Source organism: Lichenostomus cassidix, chromosome Z (genome assembly GCF_008360975.1).
Source record: "Lichenostomus cassidix isolate B80296 chromosome Z, HeHo_3.0, whole genome shotgun sequence".
Lineage (NCBI taxonomy): Eukaryota > Metazoa > Chordata > Aves > Passeriformes > Meliphagidae > Lichenostomus > Lichenostomus cassidix.
Window position 1 is genome coordinate 72,220,658 of NC_139511.1, and position 26,318 is coordinate 72,246,975.

Genomic DNA, 26,318 nt, shown 5'->3' on the forward strand with positions numbered 1-26,318 from the left:
TTCTCTCCAAATCAACAAGTGGAGAGGCCTAGGATTTTATGCTCACCTTTAAAGCTCTCATGCAAAAGCTTGATGCAATCTGCAAACAAACAGACCATGGTGGAGGCTACAGGAGTATCACTCTCCAACCAAGGGTAGCAGGGCTGGCTACTGAAAAGAAAATCAACACAAATTTCAGTGTTCTGTTACCTGCAATTTAAATATTCTAAAGCAGTAAAGTACAGGTATCAGCAGTTCTCCCAAATTCAGCTCTTTGGGACTCTGCTCTTCTTCCTTAGAAGAGCTGCATTCTTCAGCATCCCACTGAAGCTCAATGGTAGCACTGAGTAAGCAGAAATTACTTGTTTGGTATTCCATAATGGAATTAAAACACCAGAGTTTCTCAATGACATCATTTACCAACTGCAGACAATCTTCTAACTTCAGTGCTGGAGGTGCACTCACAACTCCAAAAGCTTTCAATTTTGAAAGAAAGCAAAATCAAAATGTGTAATATTATACATAGCTGTTCATGTGAAGACAGAGGTACACAAGGCAGTAGATCATCAGCACTGATTTAGCCTGAGGTCTCTTCACATACCACTGGCATTTGGGGTTGTACTTGTTTGGCTTTTTTGTTTTGCTTTAAACAGGTATTCCAGACATTACAGAAGTTTAAAAAAAGCAATCCAAAATTCAAGTTTCAGTGGTTTTTATTAAAATGAGTGAAATCCTTCTCATAATCAGGCTCTGCTTGTATTATTATTGTTACAAGATCTTTCTCACATCTAGAATAATTATTCTATCCAAACCTTGGAAAATTTGATGTAGGTCATGTATTAGTTCTGTAATTATTGAGGAAATGACAAAGTGAGAGCTCTTCAAATGGAAGGCACAAATTATTAAAAACCAGGTAATAATGAAAGCCATTCTTACAGGACTAAAGTCCTTCCTTCAGCAAAAATTCATTGACTTTTAAAATGCAATATATACCTTGCATCTTCTTTATCCAAGACCAGTATCCACGGTTTAAAGAGTCCAGCAATGACTGAATACAAGGACTGCAACGCTAAAAGGAAACAAAACAAAAGCTGCTTTTTTCCTTCAAATCAACAACAGAGAACATATTACACTTTTCCAAATTTACATATAATATCCTTTTCTCAGTCTAACATTCATAAAATGAAAGATTAATTAAAACTGGGAAAGACCTCTAAGATCATTGAGTCCAAGCATTCAATCTGTCCTTTCTCGTCAAAAAAAATTTAAAATACAGTATGTTTGGTAATAATTCTGGCTAACAATATGGCTGTTTTAACAACAATCATAAGCATTTTGCAATGTTTAGATGTTTTATAACATTAACAACACACCAGAGATTGTGGGGGTAATGATGATTCACACTTTAAACCTGCACTGATTAAAATATGTTAATTAAAATTTAATTAAAATTAATTAAAAATTAAAATAAAAGGCAATTCGTGCATATAGAAATTCAGTAGTGTCTCCTTCCAAACCTCTGCTCAGTGCAACAGACTCTATTTTTCTCAAAGAAAGTACAATCTCCGCATAAAGTAATTTTAAAGCAAGCTCAAATATTAAAAAAAGCTTCCTCTCAGATTACACATGGCCATGATGTAGAATCAACATTTCCCATCTGTATTTAAATATTATCATTATTGCACAAATGCAAAGTAAAATATTTTACTGTATATTTAACTGGCCCTTAACAGAGGAAATTAGAAAAATTCTGTTCTTAAGTAATTTGCTATTAAGACACATTACCTGCTAAAATTCTGCTACTGCCAACAGGCTCTTGGGCTAAATTAGCAACTTCAGTGTCAATCAGTCGTTTAGTAAGATACTCCAGGAATTTATTCACTTCAGCCACATAAGGAGTCCATTTTGAAAACAGGCCAAAAGTCCTGAAGTCCACCGAGCCTAGTCGGAGTTTGCAGAAGGATGTGGAAAGCCATTCTATTGTCTCTCTAACCTGTAAAAATAAAGAAGCTATTCATCAGCTGCAGAAAGGCTGCACAGCAGTGTTATCTGTCATTGGAGAGCATCTGTTTCAGCTGAAAAATATCAATCAGCCCAAGAGGCACCCACCTGCTCTGTGGAGAGGAGAGTTTTTGCAGCGTCCCTCACCACAGCACCTTCAGCAGAATCACTTTTCTTGAAACTGCCCTGCTCAGTCACTGGTGAATCACATCCCAAAGCTCTAAGTGATGCCTTCCAACAGTCAGGGCTTAGAAGCTGCTCTGATGAGCCTTAGGAGAAAGAAGAGAATGCATTTATGAAAAGCAGAAAGATGTTAGTCCCTTTCTCCAAATGAGTCAAAAAGGGTTGAAATTAGAGGTCCTTCCTTACATGAAAAAAAAGTTACATAATGCAGAGGTTTGAAAGCCCCAAATTTAAGGGCAAGAGATTATCGCTAATTTGCAAACTTAATCAACACTTCCTTTTGGTATCTACGTGTTTCTCTTCTTAAGAGAACTTCCCAGGCACTTTGTACATCCCTGGTTACAAACACACATTAAGAGACAGCTGCACATATGATTTGATAAAGGGAAGTACTTTTGTTCTCATTTGTGGGGTACATCAGATTATGGGTGGCACCAAATGTCAGCCAGGACATTTTCAGCAGATTTCAGTATCAGTTCCAGGTCTCCATAATTCCAGTTCTCAGTCTGACAGAGAAGAGTGATCAAGAACAAGGACTCTGCATTACAGCTTGTGGCAGAATCACAATTAATAGGTGCTTCCACTAACAGAAGACTCTCCTCCATCCTTCTCCTGTTACATGGGCTGAAAAATCTGTTGTCACTGATGTGTGTGCCTTGACCCACAGAAGAGCTACAATGTGTCTAATAAAAACACACCACACAGCAATGCACATTAAAGTGCCCATAGAAACCTAAGGAAGTTCAAATCACTCTGCATGTGTGGCTATTTAACTCTGCTGCACGCAGCTCACACTTTTAAAACCCAGAAGGGTTCTGCTCAAAAGGCTTAGCGTGCATCACCCCAGATACTCACTTTGCACAAACAATCTTAAGAAATCACTGTAGTGGTCAGGGAACTGATACTGGAGAAGGTTAGTCCAATGCTTGCAGAAGATATTAAATGGCATCAAAATATCTTCTTCAGGTTCCAGGCCACATGCATTGAGAGCCAAGTGAATGGACTCCAGGAGCTGGGTGCGCTCTGAGAGAGGCGGCTTGGCCACGCTCAACCACTGTGGGAGATCAAACTAGAACAGAGCACAGGGAGCATTTGTAAGCATGAGATTGATTCAACAGCCACAACACCTTTTAGGAAATGGGAGAAATTACCACGGAAATTAAATCATGACATTTTTATATATTTAAGAAAAACCTCACAAAATTGCATGTTGCTAGCCCTAGCTCCAAACTTCACTCTCCAAAGGCTATGATTTAGCACATTGCAGAAGTCCCTGGATTTATGAAACAGCCCTTGGCAGGGGAATTCAGATTCATAAAGATGTGTCTGAGTTTCCCCACAAGCATTAAACTGGACTGATGTCCACAGTCCATAAATTTTCAGGTGGAGGAGCAAAGCTTTCAAAGTCTTGAACACCTGCTCAGACCTTGGTCAGCTAGGAACAACTCTGGCCACTGCCACCACAGACAGCTCAGAGGACTGCCCAAGACAGACTGCCTGCTGCTCCCAGCTGTCTCCCTGTTACTAAAGAAGAGAATCAGAGCATTATCAAAGGCCAAGTGTTAAACTTAATTCTCCACTCGCAGCATAATGAGTAACAAGACATGTGCAAATCACTTGCTATTACCTAACTCTGTTTTAAGACAGGCAGGAAGGACACGGGGGCTAAACAGAGCTGGAAAATGCAGACACTTTCAAATTTTCTTTTGTTTTGATTGCTAAGATACCTGGCATTCACTGGCTATTGTGATGAATGTCTCTGCAGGAATAACAGGCAGAAGAAGCCATTGACAGATGGTTTTAATTTCAGGAGTAAGCCCTGGGAAGCACATACTGATACTACCTGAGCTAAAAAAGGCTACTTAAGCTATTTCCTTTTGACTCCAACCCCTCTTGAGCTTGAATGCAACACTTACCATTGAGTATGACCAACACAGCCCTACAGAACCTGTCAATGATACTTTAAAGTACCAGATTTGCACCTCTTTCACCTAAAGAAAGACACAGTCTTCAAGGTAAGAAAACACACAAACCAGACTTCACCTTTGTAAGCAGCATGAAGACAACATCGCTGTTATCCTCACTCAGAAAGGCCACGACTTTTTCATATAAAGTCACAAATTCACTGGGAGAGGCAACAGGAGTGAAGTAAGGAGAAAGAAGAGTACACAGCCTTCGATTCTGCAGGATTGTCTGGAGTAGACGCTTGCACTCCGATTTGGTCCCACTGATGAACACCTGAGAAAAGTGGGAATGGTGAAAAAAATAACAGACAAATATGAGTCAACTAGAAAATGCACTTCTTAAGCTTGTTGCTGAGATACACACTGTTTTGGTCTTTTTACAAAAAGGGAAGTTTTTGTCAAAAACAAAAGACTGCATTGAAATTAACATCAACTAAATGCTGTTATTCAATAAGATATAATGCAAAATAAAACTTGTCTCCCTAGCACACTTCAGAACAGCATTTCTGATCACGTATGTTGTCTAAAAATACCCAGAAATACCTTTTTTTCTGACGGAACAACATAAGAAAATTAATCCTGATTTCACCAGCTCTGCTTAATAGGAAAAATTTAACTGAACTACAGCTGTGAAGAACTTCTCAGTACTTCAGCTGTTAGAGGTGCTTAAGGACAGCTGCACATGGAAATAAATGATATCTAAGATAAAAGTAAGTATATGGACCCATAGCAGAGGGTAATGGTTTTTCTCAGAACAAAGAAGCAGAACTGAGCTCTTCTCAGAACACACAGAGCAAACATTACCACCACCGATACAGCACTTATCTTTTCTACCAGCAAACTTCTGGTATTACTCACTACACAGAGAACACTGCAAAGCTGCAGAAGAAAGGTGTCTAAATACAGAGGGTGACAAGAGGTACATCAGCTAGAAAGTGACAGTTAAAAGTGAAGTCTATGCTGAAAAACACTTTCATTAACTGAAAGTATTAAAACTTCAGTTATCTGTCCAAAACTCCAGCATTTTACTAACACAATGACAATTTATTAGCACTAAGCAGGCACCTCAGACTAACAGTTTTTATTTTGCTGAAATATAAGTTTCATCTCTGCTAAAGACTGTGGATAGTACACAAGTAAGTGAAAAGAAAATGGGATAGAAGCTTAGAAATTAGCTTTCAGGCTTCTGAATGTGTTAGAACACCCCATACTAGCAGTCAATTTGAGTAAGAATCCAAAAATTAATTTCAAAAACTTTACAAAACATTTTCATTTTAAAAAAAAATAAATAAACTGTGAGAAATAAACTCACTTGGCCCAGAATCTCAATGCAGGATGTGAAGAACTGCCTTGTGGGAGGATTACGTTGAGTTTCATCACACACATATTCCACCAATGTAAAAAACAAACCAATTCCAACTTTCTTGATGGCAGGCATAGGCTGCACCTTGTAGATATTTATTAGGGCCCTAAAAAAATTAAATTGAAAAGGCAAGTTAAATTTACATACTAAGAATGACCTGTCAAAATAAAGAAAGGTTTATTGCCAATATATAGCCTTGAGATGAGTACTTGTGATGCTCCCTGAGTATCCCTCCTTCTTGTATCCAGGCTTAAGAGTCTCAGATTTAGCTCATGTAATTTTGTTGCCTGAAACAGATACTTCCAAACCTTAGAAAGTCTCCATAACCAGAGTCAGAAAGTGAGCACTGGAAGACTTTCACTTTCATAGTTCAAATGGATTATTTCTCCCTCTGATCATCTAATCATCATATTCTAATGGTTTCTCAACTGCCTTTGCATTGCAAGAAGAATTACCTCACTTTATTTCATAGGCTCAACAATAAAAGAATTAAAACAGAATCAATCTTTTCTTGTGTAATACCAAGTAAATGTTCTGTTAAGATCAAACCCCTGTCTTCACTGAATCTGAATTAAAACAAACAAAGAAGATGAAATTCCACAAATGTAAATACCAAGAACTAGTTCATGCACAGAATTTTTCAGATTAATGATCAAGAATGAACATGTAGAAATAGAAAGCAAATACTGTTACTTGTACAATAAGTACACTCTACACACTAGGAGAATCCCAGCAGAAAACTAGAAGATTGAAAATGACATTGTAAAAGTGAACCTCTGGGATGAACTGTAAAAGGTCTTCAAGTGAGGAAGAGGGCCTTGGACAACTCCATTTTATTCACACTCCCCAAGTGGCATTATATAGCCAGCTTCCACTGCACCATTTTGTTTCACATATTGAAAAACTACTTCAAATTATAACCTTCTATTAAAGAATTATGTACTGCACTGTAACTGAGAAAAACCCATAGAGAGTCATACTGAAATCATATAGTTTAGCCTGTGGCTGAGACAGCTGTGGTACAAGTTTGCCACTTCCTAAAATTTAACACAACATCCCTGTCATCGCTCAGTGTGCTTTCACAGGATTAGGAGGGCTATTCTAATACCCAGAACAATAAACAGAAATAGAAAACAATAAACAGAACACAATACTGTGTGCCCTGCTGAGCCTGAGTGACCCTCTGATAATCAGAATTACTCTTTTAGATGTCTGTGTCACAAACACACAGGTCTCAGGGTTCCAGCTCTGTTGTTGGCCCGAGCTGGTGAGCACGAGGAAAAACACACTAAGAGGTTCCATGTTTTAAGTCTAACATAGAAAAATGGAAATACAAACACCACTACCCAGAGCAGTGTCTGAAAAACCTACGTTATGAAATTCTCCACGTGTACAGCTGCTTCCACAACACCCAGGGAAGGTGGCTTCGTAGCTTCTGCCTGCAGTTGTCTCACTTCTTTCCGCAAAGCATGAAGCTGCTGGCTCACTGCTTCATTTTTGTGCTTTCCTTCAAACTAAATGACAAAAAAAAGACACATATTCATTTCAAAATTAACATGGTTTTGCTAAAACTCTTCCATGCTGCAGCTATTTGTAAAAACGAAGCAGAGCTCAGTCAAAGAACTCTGAATATGGATGGTTTTCCCCCTGAGAGCTTTGATCAGATTTAGTACATTGTGCCCAGGAACACATCCTTGGTCATGTTCCTAATTAATTATCACACACACTAATATAATTGATGTCTTTTATGTAAGGCTTTTAATCCACAGGGACTGAAACTTAGAGGGGATCAAAAAATTCATTTATTAAGTAACATGGGAGTATTTCTATAAACATTTTCATGCTTCTATTCCTATCAGCAAGCAAAATCCCACATCCATACACTGGGAAGCAGTTTAGAATGGATACCACAAGCAAAACAAATTATGCAACAGCTTACTCTTCAGCTGTTAATCTGCTTCTCCTTTTGAGCATTACACATGAGGTACTTCAAACCACTAATATGTGTGTGGATTTATTCGGTCAAATGCTACCATTCTTACAAGGATTCAGCCATTTCACACCCATCCTCTCAGCCCAACAGCCCCAAAACAGAGGTGGTGCCATGCCTCTAACCTGGATGGTGAGCATGGCTGCTCCCTGGCAGGCTTTATTTGAAGTTCCCCTGCACTCCAGGTGGAGGGTGATCTGCTCCTCCCTGTTGACATACAGCTTAGGCACTGTGTCCAGTATTTCACTGTTCAGAGCAACATGCTGAGACTCCCAGAGAGCTGCAGTTCTGAAAGGCATTTTTAAATAAAATTACCAAAATCTTTCCTGAAAACAGCAATGCTAAGAATTTACCAGCAAGATAAGAGACTTCAATTTAATGTGCTGTACAAAGACTCATGACACTTTCCAGGAGAACATAAAAGGTTATTAAATGAAATTGAGCTAAAACTTCAAAGTAATAGCACTTCAAAGTAATAAAAAAACAGGTTCATAACAACAAAACTACTCAAGCATGCGTGAGTTCTTTTGAATTACTTTATATGACAACCTGGAAGGAAACTAAACAGAATAATCTCTGTGGGAAATGCAACTTTCCACCAGACAAAAAAAAAAGCAAAGCTGGAGTGTGAAGATTCAATCAAAAGGGGAAAAAAAAATAAAAAGGAGAACCCACCCAAAATTGATGCTGCAATGGTTTAGACACAACCTCTCATGGGCTTAGTATTTTTTTTCTGGTTTGTAATATTGTTACTAGATGACTGCATTGGGTAAGAACAGCTATAGATTGACCAGTTGTGACTGAAAACAATTCAGATGGATTATTTGGTAGGAATATTAAAAACAGAAAGTCTCTTTCATTCACAAAGCTAGCAGAATCAGAAGTAAGATTTCTTCCTTGGGTGCTTCATATTGCAACTCCTACATTAGTGCCAAAGGGTTAAATAAATAATTTTGTCACCAAATCCAGCCTAAAAGGAAGCTTTATTTAAGGAAATATGCCAAATGAGAAAAGACATTAGATGATATCTGATGTAATCTCAGTCATTAGATAAGACTTGTTTACTCTTATCTCAGCTGAAGAAGTAGAATAATAACATGACAGACTAGAAGAAAGAGAAAGCAAATGGAACAAGCAACAGAAATCAACTATTGACAGTCTTGTGCCAGCACCACAAATGAGGTAGAAGTGGAGGGCATCTTTAGGAAGAAATTGTTCCTGTGAAATTGTTCCTGTCAGGGTGGTGAGGCTCTGGCACAGGGTGCCCAGAGAAGCTGTGGCTGCCCCTGGATCCCTGGCAGTGTCCAAGGCCAGGCTGGACAGAGCTTGGAGCACCCTGGGATAGTGGAAGGTGTCCCTGCCCATGGCAGAGGGTGGAACTAGATGAGCTTTAAGGTGCCTCCCAACCCAAACCATTCAGTGACTCCATGATCATTTTAAGGCGCTGCTGGACACACTGGTGAGGCACAAGGAACACAGACATGACTCACCTGGCATGCTGCTGCAAGATGTTCAGGTCTGTGCGCATGAGCTGGATTGCATCCTTCTGACTCACGAGGCTGGCAGAGGAAATCACTGGCACAGGAGCTTTCATCGTCTGCAGTGGCAGAGGGGGCTTGGGAGTATCAAACTTCTTCAAATTATTCATGATCCTTGCTTTGGCTACAAAAAAAAAGAAGCAAGTTTGGTCAATAAGGAATGTTCAGGAGAAGCTGAACAAAACCATTAATTTTTTGGATGAAGCATTTTTAACTGCAGACAAATATTTCTCAGGATTCCCCCTTTTAAAAACAACAAAAAAAACCATTCAACTAATCTTCCTATTTTTGTCAAAGTTTTTTTCACACAGCTGATTTTCATGACCAGCTCCTCTATCACACAAAGATTAGGATCAAAAGACCCACTGGTTTTCTTGTCTTCCCCATCCACTTCTACCTTCCAGTTTTCCTCTCACCCTATTTATTTTACTAATCTGACACAGGCTCCCAGACAAAATTCCAAGCAAAAATCATCTTCCTTTCCCTACAACTCATCCTCACCTCTAGTCTTGTCAGTGCCAATTCCTTCTCAAAGCACAGCCTCTCTCCAGGTAAGCCCTCTCCCCCTGCTGATTTCCATTCAGTTTCTTTGTCCAAACACTGCCAATTCACCTATGAAACTATTCCAGTTTCCTTCTATTCCCTCACTCCTTCCTCTTTTTTGGACCAGCCCCAAATCCAATCTCACCACATCCTTCATATACCAGCCATGACTATCATCCCTTCTGTGCTAGAATAATCCTTTTACTATGCCAAAATTCCAGCGAAACACACTGGGAAAGACAATACAAAACACAAAACAAAACTAAAACAAAAATCCAGAGACAGTATGTTCTCAGGTACAGTTGGTTTTACCTTTGCTTGCACCTGTCTCTGCCTAAACTTTGGGAAAATGTCTGGAGCATGCTCTGTGCAGAGGAATTTTTGGGGAACCCATGGAGCCCTAGCTGTTTTCTGGGACATGGCAATTTTGAAGCCAAAAAAAACCCATCTATGTTAGCCTCTCACATGAGAATCTTAGTGACAAAACTATGACAATTTTATGGAAAATAGTGTACCCACAGAAAACAAATCATATTAGTATCGTTATTGACAGGCATCATCATTAGGTTTCTTTTTAAGGGAACCAGGGCTTTGACATCCCAGTAATTCTTTAAGGCACAGTTTCCTTACCAATATTTTTATCTCTTACCTGATGAAGAGTTGGTGAAATCTGTTTGCCCTGAAGAAGCACAGGTTGTATGTGATTCAAGCTGAACCTGCAGCCAAAGGTTCAGAGCTTCCTGAAACTCATGGTGCACAAGTTCCACATTGACATACTCCATCCACAGATCCTGAAGCACAAAAGAATTAAATTATCAACCCCATTTTGGTCAGTATCACATATTGCCCACCCATTCTAGTAACTGAGGAACTCAAATAAGTACATAAAAATATACCCTGCAGTTTTAAATCACAGGAAATTTATTGTTAAGGAAAAAAATATCTAAAGTGAAGAAAAAAAACTGAAGAATATACATTATATATATGTGTATGTGTGTATACATATATAGACACATATATATGTATATGTGTATATATATGTATATGTATATTTATATCTACTGAAAAGGATTTATGAGATGAAACTTAAGAGATTAAATCTGACACATACTATAATTTCTAACAAATCAGAGAAAAAGGAAAAGACAGATTATTAAAAATCTGTTCCTAAAAAGGGAATACAAGAGACCAAGATAGTCTAAAACATCATGGCTTGATTTTAACTGTAGCCAGGCTACAGCAGGCTGCATTTCCAGCAGTCACATACACTGGAGGAGTGAAAACAAAGCAAGCATAAGGAAATGCTCTTCCAAAATCTCCCCTCTTTTGCTTATACTAAGCCTTTATGCTTGAAGAATAGAATAATACACACTCACTAACTTATGTTTGAACTTGACATTTTACAGACTACCAACACAAGCAGGTTTTGGCTTCCAGTTTTTGTTATTTAAAGCTGCAATTTAAATAATCCTCTAATACTAACCTAGAACATAAGAAGAATCACAGAGCAGTACAGAAAAAATACTGTGTTGCAAGAAAGGACTGATATACAAAAAATCTACATCTGAGTCCTCTTTCAAACATAAAATAAGGCAGCTTGGGACAGCACAGGATTTTAGGGAAAAGGTTAGAGCCATGAAGGTATCATACATGCTGTATGTGTATTAAAGACCAGTGACACCACTCTCTCACTGATTAGGAAGATTCATTTTAGCAAGTGGATTTTAGATTTCAGATTGTGTTATTAGCAACTCACCTGCTGATTCTGCATGACTTTAGCAAGTCTATGTGCATCATACTGCTTCGGTAAAGAGGGAATGTATGTGTCTCCTTTCTGGAAACTCTCTTCTTCCAACCACAAAATTAGAACATTACAAAGCCTGAGGAAAAATAAAAGGGAAAAAAAAGGAAAAAAAATTGGCATAAATTTAATTGTTCTGAGATTTAGACTTAAAACAACAAATAATGCTATGAGGTGAAATGGCTCAAAACAGACACTTCAGGTGCTTTTTCACTCATTTACTGGTTTATATCAAGTTAAAGACCAGGAGTGGAAAGAAGCTATTTAGAAAATATGAAGGGCAACAACAAAGAGTAAGAGGACAAATTTTGAAAAGGAAAACATTTATGCAAACTAGCATAAGAGCCAGGACTGGAATAGCTCTTATGTCAGGAAATATCACCATAATCCCATTCAAAAGACCAAAGGAATAAACAGGGTACATGTGAGCAAGGCTGGCTTCTAACCCCAGGACTTCCCTGCAGTGGCTGCTCCAAAAAGTCCCACCTGAGTTGAGTCATATCTTTTAATTTCTTTTCAGAACCCCATTCATGACTAGTTCATTCTCATTTCCTCCTCTGTTAAAACTGTAACATAAATACACCTATTTCTTGAGCTGATATAATTCCATCGACTGGTACCATTTTCACAATCACACCATCCAAGCTTCCTGACAAGGAAGCACTAGAATGCCATTAAATCTTCACACTGTGATATTAAATATGACTAGCAAACTCCTGCTTTCTACATCAGTGTCATTGGTGAAAAAATGGAAGTAGTCCAGTTCCAAGAATCAGCCCCTAAAAACCCTACCAATAATTTCCCTCCTGTCTAGGAAGCTAGACAGGCCATTAAACTTCCTGAGCATAAGATTTATTTGGGTGCAGAGAAGTCTGGTTTTCTGTTGGAGTGGGGAACTTATTTGAAATGAAATACTGAAAATATTAATCAAGTTCACCCAGTGAGCATCTCTGGATCATTTTTCACAGATGACTGAGGGGGATTTATGATTTCTGTTGTTTGTCTGTACAATACCTACTGATTGCTGAGGGGAGCACTGAGCAGGAGCTCACATTCCACATGTCCAGGACCCCTGAAAAAGGGGCTCTTTGCAAACATTTCAAATAATCCTTCCAGCTAGTTCCTGGGAACATTCACATACTGCCTCAGGTTTAGTGTACACGAGGTATGTATCTCTTTGGAGCTACCATCCCTCACAAAAGTGGGCATTCACCAGCTGAGTGACAGTGAGTGATTGTGTCCCCCTTTTTAGCCTACTCCAAGACAAAAAGGGAGTCTTGTGGCAAGGTTTTGGTAAGCAGACTTACCATTTTTCAGGTGGCACAAAGCACACTTGGCACAGCTCACCTTTAGGTTGCTAACCAAGCACACTCCACTGAATCATATGCTGAAGGCCCCAGTATGTTTCCTCATGAAGTAATATTACTGAGACATAAACTCAGACCCTGGTCTATGACAATCGTTTATACACACCAAGTAGCCTTTTACATTTATAGCTAGTGATGTACACATGAGTAGCAGATATGCCTAAACAATAAATATTTTGCCAGCACGCGGCTACTATTCATTAAAAAGCAAAGTTTCTCCCCTCAGGGGAGTGACAAATCTACCCACAACATTTTATTTTTAGTAGTAAAACCAGCCCCCTCTCAAACTAAACAATTTGTACCAAGAAAGGAAAGAATTTGAGCACAACTATGCACTTGGAAACGTGGGTTAGTGGTGGCCTTGGCAATGCTGGATTAAAGGCTGGACTTGATGATCTTGGAGAACTTGGTCAACCTGAATGATTCTATGACATTATGCTTTTAATAACTGTCTGCAGTACACCTAAGGTCACATCCCCTCATTCCTCACACAGCTACAGCTGTGCTGTAGCAGTTACTTGGGCAGTTGCATTGATTAAGATGGAACTGGGAAGGCTTTTTTACCTGACGAGCTCCTTATGCAGCTCAGGGGAAGTCATGTAATCAGGTGAGCAGCTGGCCTTCTCTGGTGACCTGTCACTGCCCTCAGGACTCTCCACTCTCAGTGCTTTACTGGCAGCATGGTGGAAGTCTGCTACCTCTGTCAGCCGCTGTTTCATCTCATTTAGCAAGTTAATGTGAGCTGCACTCTGGAAAAAGCGTCTTCCAATACAGCCATCTACAGGTAATCTAAAAATGAACAAGAAAACACAACTAAGTCTTGTTGCAAATGTCAAATCAGCATTTCTGCAGATAAATTGGCTCACCAGAGAAGCTGCTGGTACCCACTGCTTTCAGGTGCAGTCAGCGTGATGCGCTTAATCTCACTGGCTGTGCACTTAATTAGTGCTTGTTAATCTGCTGGAGCAGGTCAGACTCACCCATACTGTGGTCCTGGTCGGTGAAGGTACAGGAGGAAGAATTTCTGCCAGATGAGTGGCATGAGAGGGTGATCTGCAGGGGTAGCAAGGGCCTGGTGAGCCCAGCGGTAAATCATGAGCCTCTGAAGGGAAGGGACGATGGGCAGCTTCAGCTGGGTCTGGGCTTTCTGCAGAAACATTTAGAGACAAGTGTGGTACTGTAACAGGCTGTCACAGGTTAATTGAGCAGATCAACACAGCGGGAACACTTGGTAATTACAGAGGAGAAAACTCCAGAAGCAGTCACACATCTGTTACAGGTCTTGAAGGATGAGCTGCCCATCTCACAGTTACGTTGGAGAGCAGACCTACACCTCTAATGCTTACAAAAGCCCAGCATGATGGCTCTGATGCTAGCCCAACATATGGGCCGCTGGTGTTAATTACAGTTAATTACTGTTCCTCCTCACAGAGGTAGATGCCCCTGGTTTAGACCTCCAGCATGCTATTCTTAGCTGTTTCCAGACTCTACAGCTTATACAGCTCTAGTGAAAATTTGAAATGCAAAGTAAAACTAATGTGAAGGAAGAACACCAAAGCAAAAGCAGAACAAAGGCAAAGGAACACATGAATAGAAGCACACCATATTAGCAACACCACAGACCCACTAAATCATTGAACAGTCCCACTCCAAGCTCCCCTGGACAGTGCCTGAAGCAGGGGCATGGGAAGCTTTCCTGAGTGCCCAAGTCTCAGAGCAGACCCTGGCACTCTCTCATCCCCAACAACAGACCTCTGGCATCCTCTTCCACACACCGCTCACACCTTATTTGTTTTCCAGCTAAATCAAGCCATGCAAGCCAAAGAATAAATGTTCTCCCGACCAGCTCCAAGGATGCAAGACATGTTCTGGACATATCTCAGGCAAATCTATTTTCACAGAGCTACCTCCTTCACTGCAATACACTGAAACAGCTGTGATGAAGGATGGGCCAAAAGTTACAGTTTTTGTATGGACAACTACAGTCTCCTCTTGCTTCACTCTAGAATTTCTAATTGAATTTGGGCAAAGAACTTGGAAAATGCTGCAACATGGCCTGCAGTACAGCTGATTAAATGCCTTGTTAAAGGAGACACCTAAACAGTTTTGAAAGCCTTGGAAAATAATTCAGAAAACAGGGAAAAGTAAAGGCCAGTCTTCTGCACAATTCACGTCATCTGAGAAATCATCTGTTTGAAATACAGACACATTTTCCTACCTGAAAAATAAGCACTCCCCACATCAGGGGTATGGAATAAATCCACTGAAGGTTGTGAGGCATTTAGATAACCCAGAAACTCATACAAAAGCACAAATTAGTTTCCTGTAACTATTGATATAGTAAAATCAGATATTTCCACGGTAGCTTTTAAATGTAAAAGAATTCAAACATACTCAAAATGTAAAAGAAAATTTCCCTGAGATTTATTTTCTCCTGGACAGCCAAGTAAAGCAGTATTTACGCTTTTATTCTGATAAGAAAGTAGTATGTAAGGGAAAAAATAAATGATACAAGGCCACACTTTTCTCCAGCAGTTTCCTCTAATAAAATAATACAAAGGGATGAACAGTTCTCTCACCTTCAAAGCCTGATCAGGAGTTAAAGCATTAATAACCAGTTCCCCCTCCACAACTCTGCGAAGCTGTGAATCTTCTTCGAATATTGACTCCATATTTAACACTGTCCATGAAAACCAGACCTGGACAAGACAGAAGAGAACCATTGATACCAAAATGGCAGGAAGCAGGATCAGGAAGCTTGATGATTTCTTAAGGAGAATAGGTCTTTGACACATTCTCATTGCAGAGTTGCAAAAAGGAGTATCACATCCCAACAACAAAACCTCTTTACCCTTAAATTCACACTTCCCCTTTGTATTTTGCATGATCTTGGGAAAGAAGAGGAATACCAGGGAAAACTGACAGAATTAACCAGAGCGTTCTGTAGAAAACAACCTTCTCAAACTTGGTAAAGTAAGACCTCCTCTCTTCCACCTGGACTGCACATCTCTATCTGAGGTACTGCAAGGCTTTTTTTTTTCTTTTTGCTTGAGTAAGGAACTCACTGAAGCAGAGAAAAAAACTCTCAAATTCAAAATATTTATCAGATGAAGACAGATTGAATAGAAAAGTCAGGCTTTACATATTTTCTCTTATTAAACAGATCAAGAACAATAGTAGATTAGAAGAAAATTTAACCAATAAATCTTACTATATGAATTCTTGGGTGCAGATTAGACAAACTCTCCCTGTGCAAAATATCCATGTTCCCTTTAGTGCACTAAACCCACAGCATTCTCTTAGGCTAACTGGGATTTTATCACAAGAAAACTATGGGATAGGAAGAAAAAGTGACCAAGAGAGCAATCTGCAAATAAAAAAGGCCCCTAGACACCCAATATGCTGCTTTTCCCAGGGCTGAAGACACAACACCATGGTGGCACTTACCTGAGAGGAGTTGGCATTGCCCTCCACAAAGGATGGTGTGACATTGCCTGCCACTATCCAGCTGACGAGTGAAGAGAGCAGACCCTTGTCACAGTGATAGCCCAAAGCATTCTGCGCAGAAACAAAAAACATTTGAGTTCTTTCCTCTGAGCAGGTGATATAGAAGCTACAGGTGTATCACTCAATCTTCATCCAGGCTCCTTTCCACCTCCTATTGGTACTCCGACCTTAGCTCAGACAGGCCCCACTGAAATGCCTGCTTGGACTTAGTTTTTCAGTGAAAAAGAAACATATATAACACTGTAACATCCTGTTATAGTGACAGTGTCTGGTTTTTTTCAGGAGAGGAAGCTCTGTTTTTGTTCTAAACACCCTACCAAATATTTGAAATGCAAAGAAGACAAACTACAAGAGAAGTCATAAGAATGAAAACGGTGTTCCAAATTATTTTTAGTAATAGCTACCATCATTACCATTATTATTAGAATATATTGTCCAGAGAAGCTGTGGCTGCCTCATCCCTGAAAGTGTTGCAGATCAGGTTGGACAGGGCTTGGAGCAACCTGGTCTAGTGGAAGGTATCCCTGCCCATGGCAGGGGGGCAGAACTGGATGGGCTGTAAATGTCCCTCCCAACCCACACCATTCAAGGATTTCACAGCTGTTCATGTTGCACTTCAGGAAATATATTCAGATCAAAATCAGACTGAACAACACATGAACTGACCATTTACTCAACAGCCCCACCAAAACACCACAACCATTTACCTTGTGCTGTTGGTAAAGCAGCTTTTGCACGCAGTCCTCTTGGCTGTACTGAAAAGCAGCTTTGCACAAGTCATCCAACAGGCAGAGCGTGGCCCTGTCCCTGTGCCACAGCTGCTGGCTGGTGAGGACCTGCACCCAGAACTCCAGGACTGCAGCTGGCCCCACTCCATTTGGCTGATCACTTAGAAAAATGTGAGTCTGACAAATTAAACGGTAATGTTAGTCAACAGATTGTAGCTTCAAGTACAACTTACTGGGGAGCTGTTTAACTTGCATGAGGCTGTGGGCCTATGCTTAAATTAAATAATTTACAACAACACTCTCTATATCCAAGTAAAGACAGCTTTGTCTTCAGCTTCCAAATTTCCAATTCTGAAGACTGGAGAGCAGAGCACCTTGTACAATCAGCAAAAACAGACACAGGAGCCTTAGGAAGGACCACTGCAGGCATGAATAGCATTTATTTCTAAAGTCTAGCCAGCTGTTTCTGCAAAAGGACTTCCCAGACTATGTCTGTTCCCAGTATTTCCCTCCAATCCTAGAGAGCATTGGATAAGTACTTAAAAAAATACTACTGTTCCCTAACTCAGGAACATTTTTCCATTCCAGGGTCCTAAATTAATGGTTAAAAGCAAAGCTTTTAAACATTAATGTATCTGCTGCATTCCTTGAATAACACAAACAAGAAAGCAGTGCTGCACATGACATTTCCTTTCTTGAACAGCTTTAACCTGGTATTGGGAAATGAATTTTCCAAGAAGTCAGAAAGGCAAATATTGTTGTTAGAGTCACATGCATTGCCAGATTTAGGCAAGTTTAAGCAGGAGCATGTCAGGAAACCAAATCCAACTATTAATGCTTGGTACAGGGTACTCTGTGATTGAACTGCCTGGTTCAGCATCCTTTCTAACCTTTACCATTAACTCAGTCAAATAAGCTTGGTTTTAAACACTCTCTCCCCCTTTTCTTCTTTAAATAATCTTCTTACCTGTATCATACTACTGAGCAGCTTAACATTTTCTCCATAGTTCCCTCCTGTCAAGTGCTGTGTCACTTTATGGGTGACCTGCTGGGTCACTCCTTGAGGGACTCCACTATCCAGATGAAGGAAGAGTTCAACGTAAGATAAAAACCTAGGGATGTCAACAAATGAAATTAAAGTATCTCCTACTGCATAATGAATAGAAAACCTGCTTCTAGAGAATTTAAAACCCGCTCAACAGCACTAGTGAGGCACATACATAAAGGCTTTGATTTACAGCCACAATGAAGATTTAATTGCCCCAGTTTAGCCATACAATGGGCACAGTATGAACATTTCACAGCAGACTGTAATTCAAGGCAGCTCATCAGGACTAAATACAGTTCTTGATCTACATCACCAGCCAATCTTATTCAGGATTTGTCTGAGAGACTGTCAAGTGTCTAAACCAAAGATTATGATAAACTTTCACTGCCACTATGAATAAATTAAGTAAATAAATCTATACAATTTTAAAAATTAATATATTATGAACATATAATGCTTACTGTTCATTCTTCAGAAGGTAATACTGGCAAGAGTAAAACAAGGGTAAAATTTTATCCAGCACATGGACTACTGTTCTCAGATGTCTAGACTGGACAAGTACACCCAGAAGAGGGATCCCTTCAGCACAGAACTTCTCAATGCTGTCAGAAAACAAACAAAAAAAAGATTAAGAAAAACACATTGACTATCAGCAGAAAGGGAGACAAGGTGTTAATTTTTACTAACTAAGATGTAAATACATTCTTAACTTTACACTTTATCTTTGAAAACCTAAATACCTAAATCCAGGGGTTTTTTCTTCAGCTGTAGGACTCATTCAATCTTTGAATGATTTGCTAAGTATTTCCTTCTCAACCATCTGCTAAGTATCTCCTTCCTTCACAAATTCCCTTCTGGGGATCAGTGTCCCATCCTCCAAAAAGCTCTGGAGATTTAGGTCTTCACCCATCACATCTGTATCAATTTAAAACTCACTGTTCTTGCCTAACCGGGACAACTTGCCTCCCTCTCCAGGGAAAGGAAAAGCCAAAGGCCAAACATTGTAGGTGCAAGGGAACAGACTAAAGAGGTTGTTTGGTTTTTAATTCCACGCTCAAAGTTATGGAAAAATTTCTACTCTAAACCCAAAATACCTTCATATCAGCCTCAAACTACTCCGGTGCTTTGAAGTATCTACGGCACAATCTTATCCTCAAGCCATGGCTTATTTGGGGAAGAAGAAGAAAACCCAGATAATTTTTCATTAAATAAGTAACATAACATTGTATGTAGAAAACAAGTTAAGAGAAAATTTTGACTAGCATAAGACATAACTAAAGGGATCACAGACCCAGGGAAAACAGCTCTAGTGAGAACTGAATAAATTTTGGGTGGATCTGTACCTTAATCAACAAGTGTATTTAATTGTATCCAAAAGCCTTCCCTACAAATCAGCTAAAAACAGCAGAAAAGACTGTGTTGTAACACAGTCAGGATCAAGAGGTTCAGTGGCAAGTTTATAAAGCTTTTTATTTATCGTTCCCAGAATGAGTGGGTTCTTTCTCTTCACTATTTTCTGAATGCTGTGCTGCCCTGATAAAAGGAATTACCTCTACAACAACCCTTTCAGTAAGTGTGGTTCAAAGTTACTCCTGTCCAGAGAAATTATTTTAACCCCCAGTTTCAGCACTATTTCTAATGACTATTTTTGACCTTAGCATGCAGAAGACAAAATATACTATTAGCAAAATAAAGAAAACAGCATGTTGTTTGAAAAAATTCAAGACGAATTTCTTCACAGAAAGGATTATTAAGCATTGGAACAGGAGGCCCAGGGAGGCAGTGGACTCCCCATCCCTGGAGGTGTCCAAGGAATGACTGGACATGGCACACAGTGCTCTGGGCTGGGTGACAAGGTGGGAATTGGTCACAGGTTGGACATGATGACCTTGGAGGTCTTTTCCAACCTCACTGATTCCAGGATTGCATGAAACTACAGTCACAGAATCACAGAAAGCTGGGGCTGGAAGAGACCTTGAGATTATCCAGTTTAAACTCCTCCAAGGCAGGGTCACCCAGAGCAGGAGATAAAGGGAGTGAGTCCAGGTGGGGTTGGAAAGTCTGTCAGAGGGACACTCCCTGACCTCCCCGGACCCCCTGTTCCAGAGCTGTCCAACCTCAACATAAAGTTCTTCCTCATGCTGAGGTGAAACTTCTTGTGTTTTAGTTGTGGCCATTGCTCCTCATCTGGTCACTGGAAACAACTGAAAAGAGTCCAGCACCACCCTCTGGACACCCAGCTTGAGATATTTATCTGCATTAATGAAAGCCCCTCACAGTCTTCTCTTCTACAGACTAACCAGGCCCCACTCCTCATTATCAGAGAAATGTAGTCCCTGACAAGCTGCTCAATGTCTTGCATCACAAGTTCTTTACTCTTTAAACAGTGCATAAAGCTGTTAACAACCATCAGCTCAGCATTAGGGAGGCTGCTCAGTCCCTGGGGCCAACCACCCAGGCAAACACCCAAAAATCCCTCACCTGTGCCCCAAGGTGGTCATTGCCAGTGCCAGGTAGCAGCCAATGGGGATGTTTGCCTTCACAGCCTTGAGCAGGGGATGCAGTGTGACAGACTCAGCCGTGTCCAGTGCAGTGTCACACACGGGGACAGCCAGCCCACTCTGCTGCACCCCACGGTCGTTCCTGTGCAGCTTCAGCCTCAAAGTCAAACTCCATGCCCACTGATTGAAGGAAGTCTCTGGTGTTTCCCCATAGCGAACGATGCTGGCCAAGTAGGAGACCTGGAACAAAGCAGCAGCAGGAATGAGAGGAAGCACAGCCATGACACAGCATGTGTGGCACTGGTCTGAGATTTGCTCCATGGAAGGGAAACTCGGGGTCCTTCCAACCCAACGCTTCTAGGATTCTGTGATCAGACCAACAGCAGTCATTTTCTAGATATACCACCTAGTTTATCCAAACACTCTCTTCCAACAACCTCAATTTCACCTCTCTCTCCTTTTCCCCATCCCTTTTGCTAAAGGCTATTGACTTACACTGTCTGCTTCAATTTTTCCAAGCTAGATGCCCACCTTAAATTAAATTTTAATTCTAATACTGAAAAGAAAAAAAGCCAGACACAACCTTTGACAATGTTTAAAACATTTAAGACTGCTAGTGAAAGGAAACAGAAAAATCTATGCAAAAATATTATCTATCAACAAAAAGCCTAAAACCTGGCAGCCTCTCCTTAGAAAGAATATAATGTGGACAGGCAGAGACACATGTACATATGCCCACTGTCACAAAGACCCTGTCTAGATCACAAGGAATTACAAATCTCTGGGGGAAAAAAATGTACATGTTCTGACAGAGAAGTGTAAATTGCAGAGCTGGAGGGTAGTGAAGGTATTTCATCCTCTCTGAGTAGGGGTCCCAGATCCTAAGCCCTATTTTTTCTCATATTCTAGTTACAGGCTCATACAAGTCAGGACAGATTCACCAGCACAAGTGGCAACTGGGGCTGACAGAATCTTAAAAAAGAGAAGTCATCTGGCTGGTGCAAGACAACAAACCATGGTTATGTAGTGAAGAGGAGCAAGTCAGAACAGAGGAGAGACAACAAGGAACATTCAGAGTATGGGAAGGAAAGGCTGGGAGAAAAAAGCACAGAGGAAGAGCAAACACTGTATAAGAAATATTGAGAAAACAAAGCCCAGCACAATGCTAAAACCTCTGAATAAATAAACAGAAGCATCTTGGATTGAATATCCAAAAGAGAGATTTTTTTAATCTTTATCCTTCAACCCTTCCATTCTCCTTCTGTAACTTGGAGCTATCCATTCCTCAGTGGCCAGTGTGCTGTTAAATACATACATTTATTATATATGTACATATTGTGGGGTGTTCAATACATACATTTATAGTATGTGGCCAGTGTGCTGTTAAATACACACATTTATTATATATGCAATAATGTAATAATAAATACGCAGATTTATTATATATGTAATAATACACACATTTATATAGTGTGTATTATTACACATTACTGGCCACATTATAAAGTGGCCAGTGTGCTGTTAAATACATACATTTATTATATATGTATATATTGTGGGGTGTCACACAGCACTGCCCACTGCTGCAAAGCTCCTAAAGGGATTAACACTTGAGTCTTCAAATAAGGTAAGAGCTGGAGTGAGTTCTCTTATGCTCACCACTAATAAGAAATAGCCTTTCATCAGCAAGTACTGTCTACTTCTGCGTGAGTGTAGCAGGAGCAGCTTGTGACTATTCAGACCTACAAGTGGATCAAAATTAAAATGTCTATTTCAAGAAAGATGAAGAGAGACTGTTTACAAGAGCATGGAGTGGCAGGACAAGGGGGAATGGCTTCAAACTGACAGAGTAGGTTTAGATCAGATATTGGGAAGGAAGTCTTGGCTGTGAGGGTGGTGAGGTGCAGGTTGCCTAGAGAAGCTGTGGCTGCTCCTGGATCCCTGGAAGTGTTCCAGGCCAGGCTGGACAGGGCTTGGAGCAACCAGGAGCAACCTGGGATAGTGGAAGGTATCCCTGCCCATGGCAGGGGGTGGAACTGGATCATCTTTAAGGTCCCCTCTACCCAAACTATTCTATGATTTCATTAATTTCATGCAGATGTTCAACATAAGCCTAACCGTATTTTCAAATAGCTCTATGGGTGCAGACAATACTGACTGTTGGTATGTTATGATATTCTAATAGGATAAAGATTGAACAGCTTTAAAAAAGAAAAAAAAAAAAGGGGGCGGGGGGAAAGGTCTTGCCCCGCAGCTTTTCCCAATTATAGCCATCCATAAGCTATTCTTTGTAATTCAGAAGAAGGGATACCTGTTTTATGCTTTCAGAAAGCAGTCCAGCATATGGTTTTTGGGAGAGATATTTCTGATATGCTTCCAGGACCATCAATGCAACTTCAGAATGGACAGCCGGATCCAGGTGAAGAGTATTCTGCTAAAAACAGCATCAGAACACAAAACTTTGAGTGATTTAAAAGGTCTCTACAACTGTATCATTGAGCTGCACTACAGGGAAATAAACCCTAACCTCTTTCTGGCTGTTCAAATAATTATTGCAATAGCTAGGCAAAAATCTTGCCCTAAAAAAATTTAGCTCAAAATTAAAAACTACCAAGCTCACACTGGGCAAGTGAAAGCCCAACAACTAGATTACTTTCTTTTAAAGTGATCATACTACTCACTTTTCCTGTGCATTTTATGAACATAATTAGCCAAAAAACCCATAGACGCTATTTTAAATTACACAATACAGACACTTGAATTCTTGCCTTTAAAAACAAAACCAAATCACATCACCACAGTTTTTTGTATAAAAACACAGCCATTCCTCTATCAGGAGCCATTTTTCCCCACATCAAAGGGTGCAGACATAGCACTGCTATTGCACAACAAAGGCATTTCTGATCATTTTCCCTAACATTCCCTTTTCTTTACATGTCATCAAGAAACAGGAAAAAAAAGTAAGTCAATATTCATGTACAAGCATCAGTATGGCAAAGAGAAGAGCTCAGAATGACCAAATGCACAGAACGCAATGCTAAACTAGATCACTGAACACAGGCAACAGGATTTTTCCCCCCAATTTTGTTTCTATTTTCTTCTGAAACAGCATTCACCCTCAACTGAATCCTGAGCTTATGGAGCTCCTGAAGCAACCCAATATTATGGAATAATTTCCAAACATTTAAATAATGCTCAGGCTAGTGAAATCTCTCATTTCAATGATTACTTTTCTTGTATTGTGAAAAACACACCTAAATACCAGCATGCAAACTACAGTCACACTAGTCTCCTACAGAGTTTTTGGAAGACTGTTCTATTTCTGCAGCCAAAAGCATTTCATCATGTGACCCACAAAAATTGTCCTCTCAGCTGTTTCCTCTTGTTTAGAGAGAAGAAATTCCTGCTAAAATATTTCTTTTAAACTAAGCTGCAGCACTACAAGAAAGCAGCACAAGCAAATCCTCAGGCAGAGCACTGTAGAATTTTTATGAAGTTCCCATCCTGTGCCATTAGTTGCACAGACATAATATAAAAGCATGTAATTAACCATTTTCTAATTCTGCTCTACTCCCAGGTAGAGTAACACTGAAAAACAGCAGGTTCAAGGCTCCTGTTTTCAATACATACATGCTCACCAAACCCCCAGTTCAGCCCTTCCAAAATAATGCAGGCCAGTTTATTCTCCACTGTTGTCAGGTTGTAATTTAACAACCAGTCACGGATCAGGGCTATTTCGGAGGAAGAAGGCTTCCACAGGTACAGGGGCAGCTCTTTAAACAGATATAAAGACACCTTTGAGGAGAGAGAGCAAAACAGTGCAAATCAGTACTCAGCACGCAACAAAAATTAGCATTATGCCCTTCTATCTGAAAAAATGGTATGACCAAAAAACCTCACAGACAGGTCTTTAACACATTCATACCAAGCTATGTCTTATCACACAACCTGGTATGGCCTCCAGGTTTAATTGTGTGCCTGATTTAAATGATGAATGTCAGCACTTACCATCCCCACTTTCTCAATGGTCTCTCTAATCCGATCCAGCAGTATAGAAATAATCTGTGTGTGGATGCTGGCAATGGCTCCCAAGAGTTCTCGACCCACTTTGGAAAAAGTCTCTCTTGTGGAAAGGCTAACATAGGACACCTGAGAAGAAGAGCAGGGAGAAGTTACTGCCTCTGGCTGACCTCCACTGACATTGAAATAAAATGTCTTTTGGAAAATACAAAACTAAATTTCTCTTAGTCATCATAGACAAAGTTGACAAATACCAATATGAAAAGTGAAACTGTTTGCCCGAGAACATCAGGAAAATTCTATATCAGGGTGCCAAAAAAAAAAAAGTCCAAAACTAAACACAGGAACACAGCTAAAACACAAGCACTAAAAAAACCCCACTAAAAACAACAAAAAAACCACCACAAAGATTTTCAAAGCTACAAGTTAGGTCTGCATGGGAGAAATAAAACAAATATATTTTTGTTCATTGTTTCATTCTGGCTTTGCCAACAGAAAAAGCTGCTCTTTTTCCCAGAAAAAACAAGTATTTCAGGCTATTTCAATTCAGTACTTTTTTAAAGTCGCACTTTTTTAGTTCCATGGTCGAACAAACTGGAGATGCCACAAAGGTTTCACATCTTCCATTGTTACAAATAAAAGAGCATTTTCACTCTTTTCCTGAAAGTACCAGTAACATTACTCACCTCATATATCTCCAAAACAATGATTTTGATAAAATCCTCATCAACATCAGCCCGTTTGGTTTGTGCCATCTGAGCAAATGTGGTGAGCAGACAGATTTCTTCCGAGCAGTTCATTGACTGGAGGTATTTTTCAAACTGTGCAAGGTGCTCTGGATCTAGAAAACACGTCAAGTGAAAGAAACATGATAAAAGTGCAGTAGGACACACATCAGCAGCATTTACATAGTTACTCCAGTCCCAGAGGAGTGATCTGTAGAGATCACTTTATGCCAACTACAAATAAAAATTCTGCAAGTATCTAGCCCTCAGTGCTGATTATGCCCAAGAGCTACTTGGAAAGGACAGTTTTAGTTTCCCAAATACAATACAAGAAAAAATTCCAGACGCAATTGTTTGGAATCTATCTCTGAAAAATAGAGAACTGGAACTGCACAGAGGGGAAGGCTAAGAGATGCTTTCACTCAAATTCAAGACAGGTTTCCTCTTTAAACCCAAAAAAGATGTTGCCAAACACAAATAAATATTCCATTTCTCAGGGTCTGGGACAACAGAAAGGTAAGGGTACAAAGGAACCTGTACAGGGCTTAAAAATGTTGGGTTGTTTTTTTTTTTATTTCTTCCAAGTAACTTTAAATAAGAGTCTGTTCAGCAAAACAAGCACTGAAAGCAGCATTTGAGCTGTAAAAAAGTTTTGGAGAGTGATCTGCCTTCTCTGAACCACAACATGCCAATAAACACTGTTTACAGTGATTTTATCATAGCAGTCAAATACACAGAAAAAGCACCCATTGTGGCACTCAGCTACCTCACTTGAACAGGCACATGTTCAGCGCGCTTGTGATCAAACACTTGCACTTAGGTTACATTCTATTTTAAGGGCTTTCAAGAATTTTGCAACTGAACTTCAACCTGAGAAGGTCAGGCTTGTACAGGAAAAACAGCACATGGAACAGCATGCTAGAGGATTGTGCAATTTAAGAAAGCAAATAATAAGGCAAACTACAGTGCTGATAGATACAGAGAACATACAGGGGGTGTCTCATCCATTCACCTCCCTTTTCTAATGCTATTTTTTACCCTTATGGCAGAAGTTACAGAC

General features: G+C 39.9%; 1 protein-coding gene across 3 annotated transcripts in view; it reads right to left on the reverse strand.

The window, feature by feature from the left end:
• The window catches only part of EPG5 (ectopic P-granules 5 autophagy tethering factor), a 52,973-nt gene that overhangs the window by 10,086 nt on the left and 16,569 nt on the right, over positions 1–26,318 (reverse strand). Inside the window, exons 12-35 of one of the 3 annotated variants that reach the window (XM_085043598.1) lie at positions 25,220–25,374; positions 24,522–24,662; positions 24,144–24,308; positions 22,825–22,944; positions 20,494–20,753; positions 18,474–18,614; positions 17,932–18,076; positions 16,944–17,141; positions 16,177–16,287; positions 15,309–15,428; positions 13,710–13,876; positions 13,294–13,518; positions 11,318–11,441; positions 10,211–10,352; positions 8,971–9,142; positions 7,606–7,768; positions 6,862–7,004; positions 5,440–5,596; positions 4,207–4,401; positions 3,019–3,232; positions 2,089–2,249; positions 1,765–1,972; positions 973–1,048; positions 47–150 (exon numbers count right to left, since the gene is read on the reverse strand). In XM_085043598.1, the coding sequence (XP_084899724.1) occupies positions 47–150; positions 973–1,048; positions 1,765–1,972; positions 2,089–2,249; positions 3,019–3,232; positions 4,207–4,401; positions 5,440–5,596; positions 6,862–7,004; positions 7,606–7,768; positions 8,971–9,142; positions 10,211–10,352; positions 11,318–11,441; positions 13,294–13,518; positions 13,710–13,876; positions 15,309–15,428; positions 16,177–16,287; positions 16,944–17,141; positions 17,932–18,076; positions 18,474–18,614; positions 20,494–20,753; positions 22,825–22,944; positions 24,144–24,308; positions 24,522–24,662; positions 25,220–25,374 (3,807 nt within the window). Of the gene's footprint in view, positions 1–46; positions 151–972; positions 1,049–1,764; positions 1,973–2,088; positions 2,250–3,018; positions 3,233–4,206; positions 4,402–5,439; positions 5,597–6,861; positions 7,005–7,605; positions 7,769–8,970; positions 9,143–10,210; positions 10,353–11,317; positions 11,442–13,293; positions 13,519–13,709; positions 13,877–15,308; positions 15,429–16,176; positions 16,288–16,943; positions 17,142–17,931; positions 18,077–18,473; positions 18,615–20,493; positions 20,754–22,824; positions 22,948–24,143; positions 24,309–24,521; positions 24,663–25,219; positions 25,375–26,318 lie in introns of all 3 variants that reach the window. The other 2 variants (XM_085043599.1, XM_085043597.1) reach the window with 2 other exon arrangements.